At 38.9% G+C, this 16147-nt stretch overlaps 1 protein-coding gene across 2 annotated transcripts in view; it reads right to left on the bottom strand.

Annotated features, from left to right (window-relative positions):
* Nucleotides 1-7291, bottom strand: part of LOC121867198 (protein APCDD1-like) — a 122675-nt gene extending 115384 nt beyond the window's left edge. The window contains exons 1-2 of one of the 2 annotated variants that reach the window (XM_042367009.1): nt 7217-7291; nt 6312-6726 (exon numbers count right to left, since the gene is read on the bottom strand). In XM_042367009.1, coding sequence (XP_042222943.1) covers nt 6312-6339 — 28 coding nt within the window. In that variant the 5' untranslated portion in view covers nt 6340-6726; nt 7217-7291. Of the gene's footprint in view, nt 1-6311; nt 6805-7216 lie in introns of both variants that reach the window. The other variant, XM_042367008.1, reaches the window with a different exon arrangement.
* Between the last annotated feature and the right edge of the window lie 8856 nt (nt 7292-16147).

Raw genomic sequence — 16147 nt, 5'->3', positions numbered from 1 at the left:
CGGGGGATGAGTATCAGCTTTTAAGAGTTTTAATAGTTAGTGTCCAGTACAGTACCCTAAGGAGGCTTGATGTGCTATTGGTACACACACACACACACACACACACACACACACACACAGAACTTAACACTCGTCTATATCTGACTAAAGACACAAATTCTAATAAATTCATAAGCTAACATTTCCCCTTAAGATCAAAAGACGTGTATATTCAACTGGTTCGATTAATCCACGTAAACAGAACTGAACCACAACACCACCACAAAGATGCACCGAGATTTTACATCGAAATACAGAAAAGTCTCTCGTATTTCCACTTAAGATGACAAAAAAAATCACTTAAGAATCTTTCCATGAACCCTAGCCGCATGCAGTCTCGTATTTCCACTTAAGATGGCAAAAAATCACTTAAGTATCTCTCCATGATCCCTGACCGCAGTCTCTCAACCGTCCAGTGCCTGCAATAACACGTACCAATTCATCACTTTATTTTTTTTTTTTATAATTCTCACCAAACAAGCCCATGATCCACCAAGCATCACTCAACCTCAATCCTCATTCATACCGTGACGCATTATATCACACATCACTGCCCGCTGACATCTGCTGACATTACTGTTCACTGTTATCTCTTGACATTACTGTTCACTGACATTCTGCTCACTGACCTCTGCTGACTTACTGTTCACTGACTTCTGCTAACACTTCCCTCTCCCTCCCCTAAACGGATCTGACTTTTCATTCTCCTTCCTTTCCTTTATTCTGACCCTCTTCCTTTATTCTCCTCCCTTTTTTATTGCCTCTCCTTCAGTTTATTCTCTTTCCCTCCTCCTCTTCCTCCCCTGTTCAATTCTTCCAAACATCGTCTATTTCCTAATCTTTATATTGTTTCCATTCTCTGTTTTCCTTTCCTCACTCTTTATCGACTCCTGCACTCACTCCCTCTCCTCTGATGCTCCTGTTTCCCTCCATCTGCCCTCACTTCCCTCCCTCTCTCCTCACTTCTCTCTCTCGACGCCTCTGCATTACTCTCCCCTCCCTCCTTCCTGGTCCCCCCACACACCACTAAGCTCCCACCGAGTCTCACGGGGAGATAATGTCAACAATGCCAGCTTTCGATTGTTTCCAAACACCGAGCTCACGTCTAAATCACCTAATTGGCACCTGAGGGTCGTATATAAAGGACCAGGTGGCGGCGGGGACGGCTGTAATTCCTGCCCGGCCATCAAAGCGTTCTGGTCGACCGCCCTGCCAATGTTCCTCAACCACAAGGTACATAGTCTTCAGTGGGCACCGTCGTATATTTTTCAGGGTCTCCGGGTGGTGCAGGCTTACGGCACAACGAATTGCTCTAGTGTTGACGCAGTAAAATACCTCTGGGTAGGTACAGTACTGGCCTAGAGAGTGGTGCCATACCTCAAGTGGCACTATCTAAAACAGCTCTTCTAGTGGTGACACAATGAATACCTACGATGGCACTATTAACTCCTCTCTACTGATAAGATACCTTAACTAACTCACCTAACACCAATTTAGAACACGGAAAAACTCCCTCTGGTACTGTTAGCTAATTACAACCAACTTTCTTTATAGTGTGGGGACATCCGGCGACACTACCAGCGAACGCCAGGCGAAGAAAAAGATAAAAAAAAAAGTCAACCATCCACATCTGCACAGTACATGACTCACCCAACACAAAAAAATGGGAAACCGTGTGGAGTGAGGGGGGGGGGTGGTTAACTAACTAGAGGCGAACAATAAGAGCTCATCTAAAATACTAATCTGTGGGTGGGACATTCTCGTGCTCTCCAAAACACTAACCAATATTCCCTTACACGTTAATAGTAATACTAATAATAACAATAATAACAACATATCCAGCGCCATAATCAAGCACCCTACACTGCACCAATATAAACATGACTCGGGGCAAAAGAAACTCTGAACGCCGTAACACAATAAACTATAAAACGTACAGCATTAACCTCAAGTTACAAATTAATCTAATATCACAGAAAATAGACTTGAACCAGGTAGGTTTATATTAATGTATATGGAAAAACTACCACGGCAAATGGTGGTCTGGACTAAGCCGGCCAAGTTAGACACCTCTTAAATTATTATTCTAACTGGACATATTAAAATATATCCACTGGATCACTTACACAACACAAGATGATGGGTGAGGGAAGGGAAGGGAAAGTATAATCGAAATGCTTTTGATATTCGAAAAACAAAGACATCCAAAATCCAATCCCCAATCAGGTGTGGGATAATCGCCATCTTTGAGAACCTGTGAGGAAGATGTTATCTCTCGAACACTCCTAAGTTTATACCTGTTCCTGGCGCCTCCCTCACCTTTACCTGGACGTGATCACGTATATTGGCTCTTAATTAATCTCTATAACCAGTCGTTGGTGTTGTAATGTTATGGCCGCGCTTCAACAAGGTCAAAAAAACACTAGTCCACCAACTACTGATCAGATATTTTACCTAACCTAACCTATACCAAACCTTACGCAACCCAACCAAACCTAACCTCACCTAAAACCATAAGCAACCAAACCTACCCATCCTAAAAGTCTCCAGGGACTATAAAACACAATATAACTTACTACCAGGTACTAGATTCTCTCCAGATGTGTAGCAGGATAAAGTCATCTCGGAAGCAGGTTAACGTCATTTAGCAAGCCATCTCCGTGTCGTAACTTATAAACGAGACTCCAGCTTATCACCCCCCGAAAAATGTTTACTGTTATTTTTATCATTATTACAATTATTATTTTTATTATTATTGTTTATATTATTATTACTGTTTTATTATTGTTATTATTATTATTATTATTATTATTATTATCATAGTAAGGACAGGAAATGTTAAATCTCTGAAAATACGAAACGACCTAACTATTGGATTTCGGCGACGAACACGACTCATTCTAAGACACACACACACACCTTCAGTCAGGCTACAGACGGGGAAGACAGCGAGAACTTCCAAAACAAGGTGTTGGTGGCGCAGTAACGAGGGGATGGTTCACCACAATTGGATTCTCTTCCTCGGGACCTGATGATTAGCTGTGACAGGGTGTGTCATAGATCGTGCGCCATAGGAGAAGTAACATGGGAAGAAAAGGGAGAGAGAAGAGAATATGGGAAGGAAAGGAAGAGGAAGGAGGAAACGAGAGGAAAATGAGAGAGGAAGGTAACACTGAGGAGGAAAAAGGAAGAGGGGGTAAAGGAAGAGGAGGTAGAGAAAAAGGAGTAAGATGAGGAAGAGGAAGAAAGGGGATAAGAAGAGGAGGAGATTGCAGGTTCTGATTGTGCAAGATTCATCCAGTGAGCAGAGAGAGAGAGAGAGAGAGAGAGAGAGAGAGCGAGAGAGAGAGAGAGAGAGAGAGAGAGAGAGAGAGAGATGATCCTGTCCAGAGATGTAGTAGTTATGTAGTTATTCAAAGGCCATCACCACCACCACCACTACCACCAACACCACTACCACCACTACCACCGACCAACAGACAGACAGCTGCATGTAGTATTATCCTCACTCACGCCAGTAGGTCATGGCTGGTCACTCCTCAAACCTCCACAGTAATCCGGCTTTCCCTATAACATCATCCATCACAACATCTCTGAATATGTTAAGAGCTTGCCTGGGTGTATGTAAGACGAGGCAAACTCACACTGATGATCGTTACGAGTGTATGTATGTATGTATGTATGTATGTATGTATGTATGTATGTATGTATGTATGTATGTTACTCGTTTTAGTATCATCTTATTTGTCTGTTTAATCATTTTCTTCTGTCCTTCTTAATATATTCCCAAATACAATAAGTTACACGGTATTTAACTAAGGGACACAGAAAAATAAAATACCAATACGAGAGAAATAAAATGCATAAATATATAACTTAAATGAGCCAAATTAAATAAAACTGAAAAAAAAATTAATAAGGTAAACACAATTAATTAGTCCTACAATTACACAAGTGCACAGGAACAGCAGATGAGCACAGCGTCAACATGGTACTATCACTTAACATCAAATTCTACATCTTCAGCTTTCCAATACCATCTCATCCCCCCCCCCCCACCTCCTCCCGGTGTAAACAAACGATTCACTAAAACACATCGTTAACACCCAAGACTTAACCTTTATCCTAACTACTCAAACGTTATTTAATTCTATTTGTATTAATATCAGTGTGATTTTCTTCTTCCCCGTTAACAAGACAGGTACGGTGGTGACGGTGAGTGGGGTAGAGTGGTGAAAGTGAGTGGGGTGGGGTGGTGAAAGTGAGTGGGGTGGGGTGGTGAAAGTGAGTGGGGTGGGGTGGTGAAGGTAAGTGGACAAAGCTTGTGTAGTTCCAGGTCAGCCCGCCGCCACACCAATGATATCATGATCGACGGTGTTTTGTGGTCTCCCAACTGGTTTTGTGTGTGTGTGTGTGTTTACGTTACTCATCACAATACAGTTTTATCACTACACTATATCTGTTTAACTTGTCTTGTGAGTGTTATCAATACATTACACTTTTTCTCATTACTATTTTTATAAGAATATCGTTGGCAATTATCTTACTCTGGTCTATATTGTCCGTTTAATTCAATTTCCACCACCAGTTGTATAAAGGTGGATTTTCTCATGTTGTTTTTAAGCTGTGGTTGCAAAAAAGGTCACAGAATCCTTATTTATTAAATCTGTAAACTTGTTAAATGAAGCCGTGGTGATCCTCTTCCTGGTCTGAATGCATTAGCCACTAAAATATATTTTTTTTATGTATGTAGAGCTCAACCCAATTCATATTTACTTATTAATACAAGAGGGAATTTATAGGAATTATACAAAATGGGAAATTATCTCAAATCTGGAACAAAGATACTCAGTTACGTATATATACATGTAAAACTGCATATATAAACCACGCATGTATAAAACTTAATTCGCTCATACAAACACACACAACCCACGCATGTATATAAAATTAATTCACTCACACAAACACACAACCCACGCATGTATATAAAATTAATTCACTCACACAAACACACACAACCCACGCATGTATATAAAATAATCGCTCACACACACACAACCCACGCGTATAACAAACCCTTCACACATCTTCACAAACACACAACGTTCGCGACTCTTCCATAAAGCATATCGGGGAGAAAAAAATACATTCATACAATAATCACAATTCACAATGAGTCGCCCTTGCCTCTCAAACACAACCAACTTTTAGCTGTAAAGGCGAACATCATTTTCACTGGCATTTTAAGCTACACCAGACAGAGATTTGACGTTCAGAAAGATGCTACCAGCGTGGTCTGAATTTCACCGAAGCGTTTGTAAACAGCAACCAAATATAGCGAAAACATAAACACAAATATATAAATAAACCAGTTTCTCATCAATAAATACTCGAGAATTATAAACCAACGTATATATATATATATATATATATATATATATATATATATATATATATATATATATATATATATATATATATATATATATATATATATATATATATATATATATATATATATATATATATATACTTTTTTTTTTATGAATAAAAATATTCAGGGAGAGAACTCAGACAAAAATCGTCAAATGTATTCACCGACGCGTCCCGTTGCCAAAGATTGTCAGCGTGATTAGTTTTAAGGAAGAATTCTGGTGATAAATATTTTTGTGCCTCAAGTATTTAATGGTGAAGAAGGAAAATTTACCGTAGAGTAAATATATATATGTAGTTTTTAATGCTTTGTTTCGGGGTAGAGAAGGATGAAGGAAGGAGAGGGAAAGGGGGAGGGTTGTATTGGGTAGAAAAGAGACGAATAACATAACTCACCGAGACAAAAACAAACTGAGGTGATGGTTTTTCTATACATATTACTACACTCAGTGTGTGTGTGTGTGTGTGTGTGTGGACTGGCTATCTTCACTACCATTACTGAGACACGACAACCTACGGATAAGCTGACAGATACCACCGTTAGTACACACAAGCCGGATAATCAACAAAGGAAGCGGAAAGCGGTAACGGAAGGGTAGAACAGAAAGGATAATAAAAAAGAAATTTCAATGAAAACAAGACTCATTTGAATCATAACCTGGAAATAAACAGATCACATTGAAGATCAGCCTCAAGAATATTTCACCTGAAGATTACACACCCTAACGCTACCTAGGGATGGTTAGGTTAAGTTAGGTGTTTAATTATGAGGTGAAATCAGCTGGGGGAGGAGGATTAATATTCACGTGATCTGATTTTACTGGAGCATCACTCACCCATAATGAGGACAGCCAGGTAGCCCATGGTGGAGGGTGAGGGTACACGGACCGAACTTGACAGGGCGAGTCTGCTGGGGTATAGGCTTTATGATGTAAACCTGATGAGACAGATCTGACGGGGCTTGGTCTGACCTGACGGGGCGGAGCTGACAGGGACCACCAACGTCTCACCCGCGTGTGTGTGTGTGTGTGTGTGTTGGTCGCTCACACCAGCAGAGGGTCTACCACACTCACTGAAACACAAGTCTCCCCGCACCACCTACATCCTTCCTTCACTCTTCTTCTGTTCTCTTCTTCACCTACACTGTCACGGGTCCTCAGTCCGGGTAATTGTGATGATATGACTATTTTTAAACACTTCGGTTCATCACTGCGTCGAGGGGGTTTCTATACTGGTGACTCACGTACTTTGCTGAATGTTAAATTTCAAGCCGTGTGTTATGTGTATACGTATCTTATTATTGTTTTAATTTATATATTTTTATTAATTCTGGTTGAGGGGCGACACTAGATAACCTCATGTTTTATAAATATATTAAATAAATAATATACAAAGATAAGGCTCGAAAATAGATTTGGGAAATAAATTATTGAGGATATTATTTATAAAACCAAAGAGAGGCTAAGTGATTTTATATGTAAGTGAAAATTAACAATTCAGTCTTCAAGACAATTACCAGTAACTTATTGTTACGAGTAGGTGGTAAGTCCTAATTGGTGACTAATATAACAGAACTCTTGTCTTAAAAATTCGTTGTATCAGTCTGCTAAAGACCTATCAACATTAATCATTTACAGCATTAAAAGAGACAAGTGTCACTATTGCTGACCATTAACATCGGTAACCGCATAACACAACATATAGCACCAGCTGTAGTGACTACTGCTCCGCCAGCACTCACACGTTCCCTCCCTCCAGTCACACGGGGCCCCGCAATGGACTGTCACAGCCCTGTGTTCACTAAATGACAAACACCGTAACACTGAGTCCTTCCCACTTACTCAAGCGCTCCGCCAGATTCTCGAGTAGATCGTGAGGCTCAGCCACTAGGAGGAGGCAGCGTGCAGCCTCCCTAGGAACGTTTACTCGTACCTCGCAGCGAGTCGCTCATCTGGCGGACCAATCAGAGGTGAGCGCGGGAGGGGTGAATGAGTGCCAAGCAGGGAGGGCGTTGTTGATAAACTATATGGGTGTAGCACGCCACGTTTGACTTAACACTCTTCTGCTCTATCGCAAATATTATTTTCTGCGCTTATATAACTAACTACAGTATTTTAATTTATACTGCATGTAGACTAATGTGCTGAGTCGTACATGGCAGTATATTATACTATCAAAGGTAAATTGAATAACTAAAAAAGACTAAATTAAGAATAATGCACATCCGGATATTACGACTACCATTCGAAATTACACGATATAAAAGCGAAAATTTTCCTTCAAGATAATCAAAATTTTCTTAATGTTCAAAGGTATTTTTTTTAAGATGACCCTTAATAAAGAATATAAAGAAATTAAAAATTATTAAATTCACTAAAGTTATTTGAAACAAACAAAAATTTAATTTGCAAAACCAGAAAAACTTCAATACAAGCAAGTTACTAAACAACAAAATTAATCCTACTTATTACACGTAGTTATGCAATAGACTGCATTTTTACAGCATCATAAAAATTACATGTTTAAATAAAATATAAAAGTTCCTATATTTACAAAAAGTTGGTCTAAGTGTGTAAAAGCATGATGAAAGCAGTGTAATGTATAAATTGTTTATACATTATCTAAATAACAATTAACCCCTTGAGTATTATGAATTAATCCCGTTCACTATCATGAATTAACCCCATGAGTACTATTAATTAACCCCTTGAGTATTATGAATTAACCCTTTGAGTATTAGCATTTAACATAGACTAATGAATATGAAGCCTCAAACTACAAGTGTCTTGTGCGATAACATGAGGAAGACTAACCAAATATCATAGAACAGTACACTCGGTACAGACAATATATACAAGGTGAGGTCCGGTGGATGTCAAAATGAACACTGTGACTCCTGTTGTCTCGGTAGAGTTGTCAAAATCCTTCGTCTGTTGTGTCATATTGTCTAGCAAAAAAAAAATCAAGATATTTTTTTGTAGCGAGTGTACACATGCTAGCTATGGTCCAAATATATATACCTTTAATAAGACAACAGTAATGAGGTTGGTATTTACATTAAAGCGACTTAGTATAGTAACCGACCCATCCAACGACTGAAATGGGTTTTTACATTACATACTTAGCATGACGGCCCGATTGACAGGCGAGTTAGGGGAGGAGGAGATAAAGATTCTATGCTTCAGCTTACGTCACATACCATGCAAGACAGGTAATTTATACAGCTATTTGCCAGGCTCATATTACAGGTAACGAAGTCATTTATATCCCAACCATGACATGAGTACAGAGCGGAATCATCTGTGACGCTCACGTTTACCTCCAAAGTCATGACGTTTTAGCCTAAGTTATATTCGAATTATGAGACGACTGGCGGGGTAGAATCAAAACACTCAAAACAAACACGGGATTAACATGACTCGGCCTGTTGTATGACATGCCAAAATTCAGCCCAGTTACGTGTCAAGAGTTGAAAGCTAAAACGCTCAATGACTTTTTTTCGGATACAAGTGAAAATGAACTAAATCTTGTCACTGCGTGGAGCTGTTTACACCAGATATAGTACAATAAAAATACATATAAAAGTATGAAACGCAAATTGTTGACGTCTTCCGTAAACAAGTATATAAAAAAATTACAAGACCATAACACCATTCACTTAAAATTTGCATCGCAATCGAAATCCAAACATTTATAACACACAGTCTTCAGTCACTTAAAGTGTGATGCCTTTACACAAATAGTCTATATTTGTTGTAATAGTGAACCACACTCATGTGTAAGTAAAGAGGGGGATTATCTGGAGACTTGGCAGTAGCTCACTGAAGTCCGCCAAATTTAAAGTGTCAATCCCTCTGGCGCGGGACAGTTATGGTGGGCTTGTTTTTACCGCGGTAAATTTAGTGTAGTATGCCTTTACAAGTGTTGGCGTTGGGAGAAGTAATGACCTGCGTTACTGAATTTACACTATCAAACTGTTACAGTGAGACTAGTTGTCATCATTTAAAGGTTGTATATTGTACTTGGATAATTAAGAAACCCTTATCAGAAGACAAACTCCCTTAACAGGTAGGCAACGCGACCCAGCCACATAGATATTCAATTACCTCTCTTCGGTATATAAGCTTGTGCTAACCTCATTCTACCTTCTAAATTTCGTTAGTCGACACGTTCTAAATAGCCCCCCTAACGAGTTCATTGAACACAACACTACAATCATTCCATCGCTCGCATGTAACCTTATACCACACACACACTTGGACGTAAAGCGATATCGATAAAAGTTTATTTAAGTCACCAAAAAGTATCCGTAATAAGTTCTAGTTTGTTTATGTAGCCGTCGAAGATCAATAAAAATCAGATAAACAATTTTTAACTCAGAAACTTAGATACGAACAGTTCATCTTACCCTTTATGAATGTTTCTCTGCGTGAGCGTACCTGTCCACTATACTGTATAGTATGAGTCTGCGTACTTGTAAAAAGTGTTACTCTGGCTGCTTCAGATAGTTTTAGTATTTTCTAAATTTATTTTTCACTCATTATGACTGTGGTCGCCAACTCTCAGACAGGAGGATGACACTGATGGACTCATTGGTGACAAACACGTCGCAGGTACGAACAATCAGAACGAGATAATAATAATAATAATAACAGGACATGAAGCCTAAGTGGCATGTATTAAGATCGATGTACAAGTTTAGTACCATTCAGAAAACAAAATGAAATTATGTAAATGTCAAACCAAACCTATTCAACATTAAACTAACATAAATCTAACCCAATTCAACAAATATAGTTAAATACAAAGCTCAGCAGAACAAACCCTAGTGTACTTACAGAGTAATCTCGTTTAGTCTACCTTTATACATATCTCAATGAGGACAGGTTACCCACCGTCACTAAATGTAAACAATAAAAAAATATTGCATGAGTGACATGTTTACCAACCACTGGCCATGCTTACTAGTATGCGGGCAGCGTTTGCACGTATCAGGTTGCAGTCTATACAGTATATTCACTGTCAAGCATGAGTCAATCAACTTTACCTACTGATACCTGTCAGTGACATTGCAGCACATTGTAAATATCCGATAACTTTATTTACAATAAATAATAGCGTTTACGTTTCATCGTTAATGATACAGATAGCGTAAAGAACTAAAATGTATGAGCAGCGTTTTCAAACTAGTTGGTAAACTGAACCGCAACTTGCGTCACCACTTAACTTTTTTACTTTCCCTTCATGCCAATGTGGTATTTGGCGCGAAATCACGTTACCCGATACTGCCAGTAAGATTAAATACAGCATATGGATCAAGTATCTTGATGTTGCAAAACGCTGTCCAATCATGTAGTATTAATGTTACCTAAAAGGTGCGACAGGAGTAGTCAGCAGAAGTTTATACAATGACAATACATGACATTGCCGTCTCGTAAGATGAATGCATGCATTCGAACACGTTGTGGAGGCGTCCGGCGGGCGTGTTATGTCGGGAACCATTTGTTTATTTCGTGTTGATGCGTCAACATTAAGCTGTCATGCTGACATATCATTATGAATCTCCAAAGCAATATAACATTTAATTTGGAATTTTCTCTCGAATCTATACATAACAATTATACATCACCAAACAATCACAAAGGAAATGTGACAGGCAATCGAGAGGCTTCTCACACCCACGTGTACGTATTTGCATGCGAGGATCCTCTTTCCTCGCTTTAGGGATATTTTTATTTAGAAACTTTAACGAAAGAGCAGGTACACAAACAGCTGGAACATATCACGGTCTGACATTTGTAAGTAAAGCAAAAGAAATATGACTTTAAATAATACGAGTCACACCTTAACTAAGAGATAATGCATTACACAGAAGACGATAGTAGCTGACAACTCTTTCAGATCCTCTGTTTTTTCTAAGGGTTTCACTTTGCCAGGATGAAAAGGGATGGTCCTTTACCTCCTTATATTAAATATACTTATGATGTTTAATGGAACTACGCACCGTACAGTACCTATGGTTTAATGTTGCCATTATATGTCCTTGTTTTACTGCCTTGTCCCGTTGTCCGGGAAAGGTCTGTCAGGACACATAACTGTCCTGTGTTTGACCGACCCTTGAACACGGACTCGAAAAAAACGCAAATCATCCAAGTTTACCATAGTGACTCCGTCTATAACTATTGTTTCGGCGAGTTAATCACAACCCAATAATGCCTGCATAAAAGGTTACTACAGCCCTGGTACTGGCTTTCAATCTATTTTGGCTTAAAACGATACACTGTACAGTGTACAGTCGGGGTAAAAAATTCGCTCCCTCCCAAAATGAAGCAGCATCGACCCCAAACAAGATACAAGTCAGGTTAAGTCAGTTCGGAGACTCATTTCCGTGACTCAGTTTCACCACAGGGAACCAACTTTGCCCGCGACTGTACCTGATCTAACTAATGTACACAATAAATGGTCTTCGCGTGTAAGATCACTGGGTTCGTTGTTCGATACATAATATACATTCAGTGTTACCAGTATAAGAGTTCCTCATATAACCATCAAGAGTGCTGAAGGCTTAAACACAAGACCAGTGTTATGAGCAAGAATGCCCGAGTCAAAGCATTTTAAGTGTCACCAACTACAAATCCGGCAAAACCAAAAACATTATTCCAGTCAGTTTAGACAAAAACAATACTAGCGTTACCAACTACTAGTCTGAAAAAAAAAATCGTAGTGTTACCAGCTACCACTTCATGACCAAAAAACAAAAAGAAACTCATGTGTTACCAACTACCTGCCTTTATGACAAAAAAAAATATTACGGTACGTGATGCTTACTCTATTTTTTTTTTACAAATTAACAATACATTGCCAGGGTATCAACAACCATCTATCTTAAGACGCCACAAAAAAATCACTATTCAACTAACTTAAAACTGAAACATGGCCACAACCATTGGAGATATAAGCGATCACTCACAGACCCTCATTGGATTACATAGATAGGTGTTATGAGTGACAACAACCAGTACCGCTCCATCACTGCGCCCCTTCTCATCCTTGGGGGATCCACCAGCGGTGCACGAAAAAATTCCCAAGTAGAAAATCTCACTAAAGCACATCCTATACCCCGGAATAAACAGTTCAAATTTTTTCCTGTTCGAGCTACTTTTGGTTATACTAAAACTAGGGTTAGGTTAAATTAGATTAGAGTTTGTCTTTTAACCATGTATGGGACTCAGTTATGTTGATTTGGTGAGGAGTTTTAGGACTTTATGAAAATTAAGTTAGCTCTCGATTTTCTCTCTGGCTATAGTAATAAAAAGAAATGGTGTTAAATGGGTGAGACGAGAGGGTTAACCATGAGTAACACAACAACAAAAAATCTTTAGTGACAAGTGCCTAGACCACTTGTCTTCGATTTCGTTCCCGAAATTTACGTGTAAATCTTAGTAAAATCAGTTACACAACTATAAGAGCCAACGATTAATGCAAAGCCTTATAAATTACCAATTTTCGTTGACCCTAACTGGTTCCCAAATATATCAAAATTCATTTTAAATGTTTTATATCTGTTAAAACTCACACCTTCCTCGCGACACGTAATATAACGTATGTCAACAAGGTGAGTGCGCTGACGTGACCCAAGACTGGTGACAGTGTGAGGTGGCGCCACCGGCTGGAGGTCCGGCTGTAACGTGTGCCTCCACTAACCAAACACCATTTGTACTGTACCAACATGAGCGAATCATTACACTGGATGATAATGCTGTCACCGCAAGCTGTTTTGATATTTTTTGTTGTTGCTTTGGTTTGGGTATTTTGCAGTTTAAGGTCGTCTTATATCAAGTTGATTTCCATACGCGAAAATAAAATATCCTTTCACAAAGAGCGTAAACTTAGGAAGAAATAGATGAGCTCTTCATATAGGACGTGCTACGGTCTTGTAACCAAATGACAAATTTGGGGGCAAATAGTAAATAATTTAAGGCTGTACTCGACACGAACCAAACAAATCATTTTTTTAAACAAACAAAAAGCGCTCGGAGAAATAAAATGGGGCAAACAATCAGCAGGTATTGTATGTTTGTCTCTAAAGCACATGGCTCTATTTTCAAGGATACCATTTAAATTCAAGGACTGATCACTTTCTTGGTATTTTCAATGACCTTGGACAGTTTTCTCAATAAGTTTAAGAAGATTCAAGGAACGGACGAACCCTTTCGATAGTATAGAGAACAAGCGAAAGAATATTCACTACTGTACTTGTATTAAATGCGTTAAGGCTATCAATAATGTATTCGTATGTCTGAAATAAAAAAAAACACATTTAGTGCTTATTTTCCATGGAATGTTGAATACAAATTACCCGGTATTATTTTAATTTCGGTCATCCGGGGAATTTCAGGAATTTAACTATTGGAATCAGTAGTTTAGAAAATTCTATAACACTTCTTCTATGACGTTTCCCTAGCAAACAACTTACATATGCCGGGGAGGGGGGGGGGGGCGGAGCCCCACCAGTTAAGAGGTTAGGTCAGGTCATTTAAGAGGGAAACGTCATAGAATAAAATTAATGTATCTTGTTAGAATTGTCTAAAGTTCTAAGAGAAGACTGACCATGCCAAACCTAACTAAGCCTAACTTCCTTACCTTTGTCATGTGTCGTCCGTGATAAACCAAACGTGTTCATATTCACACAGTGACAGTCTGCATCACTCTTTGGACACTTGACGTAGTCTTCCAGAACATATTGGCCTTGGAAATGTCAATAACAGCGGCGTCATTTACAAAAAAAAAACACTTTGAATGGTATGCCAATCTGAGATAATATCACCCTTCCACCAGCGAAGCACTTTTGTCCCCAACCACTGTTACCACTGTACTAACTACCAATTCAATTTCACAAGTCCTGAGCTGCGCCTTCGCGGGGTGAAATGGAAGTCGAAAACACCAGGAAAATATAAATTTGCAAACGGAAACGTAAAAGAATGAAGTATTATTTTGGGGATATATATATATATATATATATATATATATATATATATATATATATATATATATATATATATATATATATATATATATATATATATATATATATATATATATATATATATATAATGGTGATATCCTAAAAACATCTTTGTTACCGTATATCCTCGAGTGTATATGGTGGAGTTCCGTCTGCTATTTTAAGTAATTTGTTAGCACTTCACTGCATTTTTTTTTTTAGTTTAAAATAATTTTCCATTAAAGTTATGCTAGTCATTATCTATAACTTTCATTAATTTATAGTCAGATGGGGGTAACAAAAATTACCACTACCTTAGGCTTACGTAAAATCATTCATATGTAAATAGATTAATTTGAAGTTCAAAAAACTTTAAAATTTCTCAAAACTACACTTCTGAGTCTTTTTCATTTTACTTCCAGATGCCTTAAATAAGGTGTAGCTATTGATTAAGTATCCCTCACTATAGGAAAGGGTTAGGTTCCTTGAAAACCTTTTGGATAGCAAATAATATATTAAATGGGAAAATTAGGATTACATTCCTGAATGAGAAAATCCTACTACAGCTAAAAAAAAATTAAATTGGTTCATTAACAAACACCACAGTATTGTACCTGTATTATACCTAAGAAAACTAATTTTGTTCACAAACAAAAAACAACAATCCAGTATTATAGCGTGGACAGAAGACTTTCTACATGACCGCAAGCAGTGTGTGGTGATTAATGGCACGAAATCGTCATCCGTACCTGTCACAAGTGGGGTACCACAGGGCAGTGTATTGGGCCCGCTGTTGTTTGTTTGTTTCATAAATGACATGCCTGACGTTGTGCACTCCTCCATACAAATGTTTGCTGATGACACCAAGTTATTTCGGGAAATTAAGAACCAAGCAGACTGTGAAGAGCTGCAGAAGGACCTCTGTGGGCTCCAGGAATGGTCGAAGAAATGGCTGCCGAGATTCAATGTCACGAAGTGTAAGAGGATGCACCTGAGGAGTATCATATGTCCCAACGGGATGAAGAAACTGCACTAGTTGAGACTGAATGTGAGAAGGACCTAGGTGTGTATGTTGACAATGAGCTGAAGTTCTCGGGCCATTGCGAGAAGGTAAACTAGGCAAATAAATTATTGGGTCTTATAAGAAGGTCGTTCAGATATCTCGACAGTCCGTCCCTCGTAACGATCTTCAAGAGTGAAGTGCTTCCCCATCTGGATTACTGTCACCCCGTCTGGTCCCCAAGATATGCTAGGGACTGTCAGTTGGTTGAAAATGTTCAAAGGAGGGCCACCAGATTGGTGCCTGCATTTCGGCACCTCAGCTACCCTGAGATTGGAGCACTTGAACTTGCCAAGCTTATACTACAGATGGGCAAGGGGTGACCTAGTTGAGGTGTATAAGCAACTCAGGGGGCACTACTCAGTCGAGTGTCCTTGCTTGGAGCTGGCGGACGCTCGCCCCACAAGGGGTCACAGCTCAAGATTGAAGAAGCCCCAAGTCCAGAAAACTGTGAGGGTAAATTTTTTCGGAGCGAGGGTTGTAAACTCTTGGAACAATCTACCAGAGAGTGTTGTGACGGCACCAAGTGTGAGCTCTTTCAAGACAAGACTTGACCAACATTGGAGAGGGTTCAGGTACATTCAGGAGCCGGTGCATGCCCAGTATTT

This window comes from Homarus americanus, unplaced genomic scaffold, assembly GCF_018991925.1.
Source record: "Homarus americanus isolate GMGI-L3 unplaced genomic scaffold, GMGI_Hamer_2.0 scaffold6317, whole genome shotgun sequence".
Lineage (NCBI taxonomy): Eukaryota > Metazoa > Arthropoda > Malacostraca > Decapoda > Nephropidae > Homarus > Homarus americanus.
Note: the sequence above shows the minus strand (reverse complement) of the source record. Positions and strands in the feature narration are given on the sequence as shown.